Below are 9,074 nucleotides of genomic sequence, written 5' to 3'. Positions count from 1 at the left end.
TGACCTATCCCCTTCCTAACTCCCTACCTACACTCACCTTTCCTGGCCCCATCCCCGCCTCTTCGACCTGTTTGTTTCCTCTCCACCTATCCTCTCCTCTATCCCTCTTCTATCCGCCTCCCACTCTCTCCCTATTTATTTCAAAACCCCCTTCCCCTCCCCCTTTTCTGATGAAGGGTCTAGGCCCGAAACGTCAGCCTCTCTGCTCCTATGATGCTGCTTGGCCTGCTGTGTTCATCCAGCCCTGCACCTTGTTGTCTCGGTCCCTCCAGATTGAGATGGTTTGAGATTGTAGCCTTCTACCTGACCTGGCTTTCCCACCTGATAGCTGGCTGCTACACAGGAAACAGAAATAGAAGATACCTTGACATGCAGTTGATTATGAGCCATACAATTTAATGTTTGCATTCAGAAACCACACAGACAAATTCAGCTGTAGTTTATGGATTATTTCCCACTGAAGCCTTTCCACAAACTGACATTTCTTCACAGAAAACAAAAAACCCTGCAAAATTGATGAAATCAGAATATTGAAAACAGGTTTTAATTTTGCAGTGACTTGCTGAAACTGAAAGTAGTTATAAAAATAAGAAGCTAACATTGCAAATCAGAAAAGTCCATTTCCATCATATATAATTTACTGAAGGTTGGATTTCAACATCAGAAAGAGAGAGTTTTCTGACTAACACAGTTTTCTTGAATTGCTCCTGGACCTGAGAACACAGTAAAAACAAGCAGGAGGTAGCCATTTGACTCCTTAAGTTTGCTCAGCCATCTGCGCTCGTCCCTTAACTCCATTTCCAGCCTACCTTCCAATAACCTTAGACTCCCTTTTCAGGTCAAAAATCTGTACAACCTGGCCTTTGACATATTAAATGACCTAGCCTCCACAGTTCTCGGAGGTAGAGAATATCCTACTATCCACACCTCTCATAAATTTGTAAACTTCTATCAAGTTGCCCCTCAACCTCCAATACTCAAGTGAAAACAAACTAAGTTTATCCAATCTCTCCTCATAGCTCATGCTCTTCAAACCAGATAACATATTGGTAAACAGTTTCTGTAGCCTCTCCAATGCCTCCACATTCTTCTGGTAGTGTGGTGACCAGAACTGTACGCAATTTTCCAAATGTGACCTGACTAAAGTTCTTTACAACCAAAAAATGATTTGCCGATTTTTATACTCATGCCCCGACCAATGAAGGCAAGTATGCCATATGCCTTCTTGACCACCTTATCCACTTGTGTTGCCTGTTTCGGACAACAGTGGATCTGTACACTAATGCTTTTAAGAGTTCTGCCATTTACTGTATATTTCCATCCTGCATTAGGTGTTCCAAGATGCATCACCTAGCATTTGTCCAGATTAAACTCAGTCTGCCATTTCTCTGCTCAAGTCTCCAGCCAATCTACATCTATAAACTCTGGCAATCTTTCTTACTATCCTCAGCTCCTTCAATGTTTGTGTCATCTGCAACCTTAATCAGGTCACCTACATTCTCCTCCAAATCATTTATATGTATTACAAACAACTGGGGTCTCAACACTGATCCCAGCAGAATACCACTGGTCCCAGATCTCCAGTCAAAGAAACAGCCTTCTATCACTATTCTCCGATACATCGATGATATCATCAGTGCTGCTTCCCTCTCTTGTCTGGAGTTGGAAAACTTGATCAATTTCGCCTCCAATTTCCACCCTGCCCTCACTTTCGCCTGGTCTACCTCGGATTCCTCCCTTCCCTTCCTTGAAATTTCTGTTTCCATTTCTGAGGATAGACTGGCCACTAATATCCATTACAAACCCACTGACTTCCACAGCACTCCCACAATACATCCTCACACCCCACTTCCTGTAAAGCCTCCATCCCATTCTCTCAGTTCCTCAGTCTCTGTCGCATATGTTCAGATGAGGCCAACTTCGACAAGGGTGCCTCCGAAATGTCCACCTTCTTCCTCAACCAAGGATTCCCCAACTCCGTTGTCGACAGGGCCCTCAACCAGGTCCGACCCATCTCCCGCACTTCCGCCCTCACCCCTTCCCTTCCCTCCCACAACAGCGACAAGGTTCCCCTCATCCTCAGCTACCATCCCACCAGCATCCACATCCAGAAGATCATCAGACGCCACTTCCACCACCTCCAGCAAGATGCCACCACCAGACACATATTCCCCTTCCCTCCCTTATCCGCCTTCCGCAGGGACCGTTCCCTCCGGGACACCCTGGTCCACACTTCCATCAGCCCCAACACCTCCCCGCAGCCCTACAGCACCTTCCCCTGTAACCGGCGAAGGTGCAACACCTGCCCATTTATCTCCTCCCTCCCCAGTATCCAAGGACCCAAACATATCTTCCAGGTGAAGCAACACTTCACCTGCACTTCCCAGAATCTAGTCTACTGCATTTGCTGCTCACAATGTGGTCTCCTCTACACTGGGGAAACGAAGCGTAGACTTGGCAACCACTTCATAGAACATCTACGTTCTGCTCGGAAAAAAGATCCTGAACTACTTGTTGCTCACCACTTTAACACACCACCCTGTTCCCTGGCCAACATCTGTCTCTGGCTTGCTGCAGTGTTCCAGTGAAGCTCAACACAAGCTGGAGGAACAACACCTCATTTTCCACTTGGGAACCCTACAGCCCTCCGGACTCAATATTGAGTTCAATAATTTTAGGGCCTAAACTCTCCCATGTTCCAGCTCCCCATCCCACACACCAGGCCTTGTTACCACATAGTGACTAACAACAGTGGGTGTGTAGTGGCAGGCTAACAGTCCCCATTAACAACTATTCACCCTCCCAGCCTGATCATTAGCAACTCCTTTGTCTGTCCAACTGTCTTTCTCTCTCTTTGGGCTCTATCCTATAGTTTACTCCCTACCCCACCCACCTCCCTGTTTTCTGCATATAAACTGACGTTTTCCCAGCCACCATCAGTTCTGAGGAAGGGTCACCGGATCCGAAACGTTAGCTCTGTTTTCTCCTTCACAGATGCTGCCAGACCTGCTGAGCTTTTCCAACAACTTTGTTTTTGTTCTTCTATCACTATTATCTGACTTCTACGACCAAGCCAGTTCAATCTTATCAACTCACCACGGATCTTTGGCCTGTGTGACCCTCCACACCCACAGCAATGTTGCAGACCCACTCGGCAATTAATGCTGGCCAAGCCAGCGGCATTCATATCCCACTGTTAATTTTTTTTAAAATAAAAACCCCATTCGTCTTCAGAGCGATTCTTCTAAATTCACCTCTCTTTTACCACATGATTTTCAACCTATTATTGGGATACCTCTGTTGTCTTTTACTGTGATGCCAACTTATACAAAAAATAAACTTGCTTAAAAGCTTGGCCATTTTTGGTAAAGGAGAAACACAAAGCAAAGTGCTACAAACAGCTTACCGGAGCCAGATCCAGAATTATCATAATCATCGTCATCAACTGGCCAATTTCCAGATTCAACAGGCTCCTTACTGTCAAAAGACTGTTCGAGATAGATTTCCTCAGGCCATGGCATTTTTGTCGCTGAGACGGACTGCCTCTGCAGAACAAAAAATGAATTTTTAAAAATGAAACCCTTTCAGCAATAAATACTGTTTGCACAATAAGTTTCTACTGTCACGCATCAAGAAGCTTACTACCTATTATGACAGGTGTAATAGTGAATAAATCACATTAAGTGCATATTTACTACATTCCTACAGAATGTTAGTTAAGAAGCAAACTTCAGATTTTCTCTCGATGCATCAATTTTGAGCATTTTGTGCGGTCTTTATAAAAAGAAATTTCAAAACAATAATAATTGCATTAAACAAAGCTTTTATTTGACATGAAAAGAATTTACAGGATAGAAACTGGTTTACCCATGTTTCAGTCATAGGATTGTTTTACAATCTTCTTGCATCCAGTCCCATTGGTGTAGGCAGCACAGAACCTGTGTCCCACTTACTCATCTGCACAATATTAACGTGCAGCTGAAGGTAACCCTTTGCTGATGGATGGCTGAATGCTCAACAGAGGCACTAGCAGATATACCATCTAATCTGAACCACTAACAAGAAAGTCTGAGCCTTCTCCGTGGAAAGCTGCGCTTGTTCATTGGGCAGTAACTGTCTTTAACACAAGTAGCTATATGAAGAAACCGAACAAACAGAGCATGAGGGAGGACAGGGTGCTTTGAGATTCTTGAAAGACGAATTGAGGCCTTTGTGATGGACATAATCAGGAGAGGGGATGTTTCTGTCAGGTGACCTTATGGACCCCTCCAAAAGGGGAGGCAATAGGTGGAGGGACGTAACTTCCCAGAGTCCGAACATGGGCACGCGGCAGTAGGATGACGAGTTCTGTTACTTAATGGAGGTGCTCAAAGTCAGTGATATTTAGATGACATCGCCTAACACCACACCAGCAATCTTTCACTACTTCATTCATCGCACACTCGCTCAGTTAACATACCCCAGCATTCCAGTTTAAGATTCAGACATTTCGCCTCAAACACTTTCAATGCTATCAGTCCCAGATCCACCTCCCTCACAATTTACAAACCTCCAGCTATTCAGTGTGGCAGGCAAATTACCCAAGCAGCGTAACACATTCACCAAGACAAGGAGCACACAACTGGAGTAAATTAATGGTTAGGTATCAAAGAAATGACGGTTCTGCACATAAACAGGCTGGAGTGTGACCAAGCCAGTTGCACCCAGAATTGCAGAGAATGCTGAGAACAATGCCATGTTCCAACTTTGCAAGCTGCTGATGGCATGACCTCCTGCTTTCAGTTGGGACACTGCCCCTCATTCTAACCCTCCCCTTCTGATTGTATTCTTAAAACACCAACAACTGCTACTTGCCCAGCTGCAGCAACCAGAGGATGGAGTGCAAGCGTACCATAAAACCACCAATGAAGTGACACCTTCATTTGATGAGATACTTGCCTCCAAGAGGATAGATATGAACACTGTGCATGCTTTAAAAGGTTGAATGTTGTAGTGTTGTTAGAGCTGTACTCAGCTGGATAAGTGGATATTCCATCACACTTCTAACTTGCATCATGTAGATATTAGACAGATGTTGACCAGAGCACCCAGCCTCTGCCCTGATCTTGAAGCCATTTTTTTTTTGCATCTGGTCCAGTAAAGTTTCTCGTCAATGGTGACTACCCTTAGGATGGAGACATTGGGAGAGTCAGTGACTGCAAAGCTGTTGAATGTTAACTGTAGGTGGTTAGATTCTCTCCTGGAGATAGTCATTGCTTGGCAGTTGTCTGATCAGTAATATTCATGCTACACATCAGCTCAAGTCTGAAAATCATCCAGTTTTGCTCTAGATTGCATCAGTATCAGAGGAGTTGGGAATGGTATGCAACACTGTGTACTCATTAGGAAGCTTCTATATTTTGCCCTTATGTTGGTGGAAGGCACTGACATTCACAAAGTCCTGGAGACAGTTCAGTCTAGCTGACCGAGTTGAGCAATACTTCAACATGGAAATGATCACTTGTTACTGTCCAATTTTACTAATATGAACCTTTTCTATTGTACTATTCGAAGAACATGGGAGCCTTCCTGGTAGACAACATTTATCCATTAACCAATACCATTCAAAACCACTCTCTTTTTATTCAATTCTGGGATGCTGGTATCACTGGCTAGACCAGCATTTGTTGCTCATTCCTAATTATCCAAAGGGCAAGTAAGAGTCAACCGCATTGCTGAGAGTCTGGAGTCACATGTAGGCCAGATCAGGTAAGGATGGCACATTTCCTTCCCTACAATCACACAGGACATTAGTGAACCAGAAGGGCTTTCTCACTAATTGGCAACAGCTTCACAGTCATCATTAGACTTCCCAGACTTTTATCTGTAATTCAAATTTTTCAAATTCAACTATAGCAGGATTGAAACCCCGGTCCCCAGAACCTCAACTTGGTCTCCAGATTAATATTCTATCAATAATATCACTATGCCATCCATCTCCCCTAAGGTAGACGTTATTAAACTCCAGTGCTCTTTGTGACTATTTCACTACAACTATTACATTTCAAAAATTCTACATCAGTGAAGAGGAGGTTGTAGTAGTCAGAATCATAGAATCTCTACACTGCAGAAGCAGGCCATTTGGCCCATCAAGTTCACACCAACCCTCTGAACAGCATCCCACCCAATCCACCCTCCGCACCCTATCACCCTGTAATTCTCATGACCAATCCACCTAACCATCTTTGGGTTGTGGGAGAAAACCGGAGCACCCAGTAGGAAACCCAAGCTGACACGGGGAGATTATACTACTCCACACAGTCACCCATGGGATTGAGAGACAGCAGTGCTATCCAGTGAGCCACTGTGCTGCCCAGCGGTTGTGAAAACCATTCTATAAATGCAAGCCTTCATCAGTTTGTGGAGTCAGCAATTTGAATTAGCTGGAGGTGCAAATATACCTTGTCTAATGGAGTTTCACACTGCTCAATACTCTATATAGTGCAGAAGCACCAAGAGGAAAAGCAAAATCACAAACTTTAAGAACTACTTTAAAACACATATATTGTGCAAACTGTTCAAAGTACAATCATTTAACCAAATAATCTGTCCTCGTGGTTTGCTTTTTGCAGACAGTGCACAGGTCTTCAAAGCTTCAGTTCTATTCAATGCAGAAAAAGTTCCACCTGATCTCCTGGTCAAATAGGTTAATTCAAATGACATAGTTGCGGTAGAACTGGTTCCTCCATTACTGTTTACTGGTTTGATTCAATTGGGCCACCCTTCTTCAGAGCATTAACAGTTTCCATGTTTCTGATGTCAAGACTTATTAACATTAATAACTAATTTATCGCTCTGAACTGCAGCAGTCACAACAGACTGTTCCTGGACTCGAGATTTGAGTTTCAGACTTGTCATCGGTATCCTTTTGAGATCCTAGGAACAGTCAGGTGCATGTGCTGTCTCTACTGGCTGGATAATGATTTTACAATGTTAAATGAAACCAAGCAGAACAGAATTTGTTGATAAAAACCTCGATAACCAACAAGTAACAAGCATAAAGAAGGAAACTTGTAACTTTTTCCTCCTGCCCTTGTGGTTTTCCTCTGCCAATTATCTTAAATTTAATTTGTCTTGTAAGCGACCATACTGCTCATCACAACTCTGATGGAGAGTGAACACTGGAAACCAAGCCCTCCTCCCCCAACCCATCCCATGGACTGTCATATATATAAAAACAATTTCATCACCAAGATAGATAATTATCTTAACTTTGACCATCGCATAAGGATGAACAAATTTACCAGCAAACATGATGTATAACAAATATATCTTGTACCAAGTAGTAAAATTGATTAGTATTTACAACATGAAAACTTAAACTATATTGCCAGACCAGCTGAGTTTCTCCAGCACTTTCTGTGGGGGACGTTTCATTGTCCCCAGAACATCTAGCAAGACACACTGTCCAAGGGCAATTTGGAATGGGCACAAACGCCCCCACTGACATCCACACCCTGTGAAAGAAGTTTTTAAAAGAAAACGTCTGGTGACTTCTGCACAATTCTTTTCGTTTGAGGTGGTATCATATAGTGTTGTCAACCACAGCAATCCTCAATTTGGTAGCCAGTCAGTTGGATCTAGGTTTCTTTCTTGAATTAGAAGTTCTTCAGTTCAGATTGTTTCAGCGATGTGTCTTTTTCAGCCACAACAGATTGGGAAGGAGTGGGGAGAAGACAGAAAAAGAGAGAGGGAAGAGAGAAAAGAGTGAGAGACACACAGACCTATCTTACCTTGCACACTTTTTGGGAGGTCTGAATGCAGCCACTTCTCTCAGTTCTGCGATGTAATACAATATAACCACTTGAAATCTATTGCTGGCAGTGCTACTTTTGTGTGTTGTAAAAAACTAATACATTCTCAACAACACTTTCGCTTCTCCTGCTTATATTACCAAATTAAATATATGCAGTCCCTCTCCTCTTGGAGGAGACAAAACATCATATGGGAAACCACATTTCTAAAAAAATTCTAACAAACTTGTCAAGATAAGTAAAAGCAGAGTTGATAAAGTGGAACTAACAGATGTAGTACATTTGGATTTCCAGATGGCATTCAATAAGATGCCAAATAAAAGGTTACTGCACTAAATAGAAACTCTTAGTATCAAGGGTAATGTATTAGCATGGATTAAGGTTCATTATCACACAGAAGAGCAAGTCACCAGGATTAATGGGTCTTATTCAGGTTGGAAAAAGACAAATAGGAAAGTTCCAAGGTTTTGGGGAGGGCACACATGGAATACTGTGTACAGCTATAGTGCCTGTATTTAATAATTGATGTAATGGTATTGGAGGCAGTTCAGATTCACTTGGCTGATTACTGCAATGATGGGGTTGACTTACCAAGAATGGCTAAACAGGTGGGACTTTATTCATTAGAATTCATACAATATAGGATGATCTTATTGAAACAAGGCTTGACAAGGCAGACGTTGAGATAATGTTTCCATTAATGGGGTAGTCTCAAAAGAATTTCTTCACCCAAGATGCTAGGGAAAGTCTAGCAAACATTATGAGCATCCTTTCTGAAGGCTTTAATACCTTTCTAACATGAGATGCCCAGAACTGGACGCAATTGCCATGTTAGGCCCTGACCAGTGTTTTATATGTGTTTAGTACAGCTCCCTTGGTGGAATTTCTTCTCATAGGACAGTTAACCTTTAGAATCATCAATACATAAAGCAGTGGAGGCTGGGTTGTTGTAGTTCAGGAAGTTCACTATGATGATCCTCAATATGCGGGATTGTCTTATGAGCAAAAGGATGAACAGGTTGAGATTTCACTCGTAGGAATTTAGAAGAATGAGATGTGATATCACCGGAACATATTGGATTCTTAAAAGGCCTTGACATGGTAAATATTGAGAGAATGTTACCCCTTGTGGGAGAATCTAGGATCGGGGGCACAGTCTTACAATAAACTGAACTGCCTCCAATGAAATAATACATTTTCTTGAATAAGTGGACCAAAATTGCTCACAATACTCCACATGCAGTTTCACAGGCATATTGTACAGTTGCAGTAAAACTTCCC

At 42.7% G+C, this 9,074-nt stretch overlaps 1 protein-coding gene across 1 annotated transcript in view; it reads right to left on the bottom strand.

Moving 5' to 3' along the window:
* Window positions 1–9,074, bottom strand: part of sdc2 (syndecan 2) — an 89,424-nt gene that overhangs the window by 9,979 nt on the left and 70,371 nt on the right. The window contains exon 3 of the mRNA XM_020517808.2: window positions 3,407–3,545. Coding sequence (XP_020373397.2) covers window positions 3,407–3,545 — 139 coding nt within the window. The remainder of the gene's footprint in view (window positions 1–3,406; window positions 3,546–9,074) is intronic.

This window comes from Rhincodon typus, chromosome 4, assembly GCF_021869965.1.
Source record: "Rhincodon typus isolate 14 chromosome 4, sRhiTyp1.1, whole genome shotgun sequence".
NCBI classification, from domain to species: Eukaryota; Metazoa; Chordata; class Chondrichthyes; order Orectolobiformes; family Rhincodontidae; genus Rhincodon; species Rhincodon typus.
The sequence above is the reverse complement of the archived record's forward strand: the minus strand, read 5'-3'. Positions and strand labels throughout refer to the sequence as shown.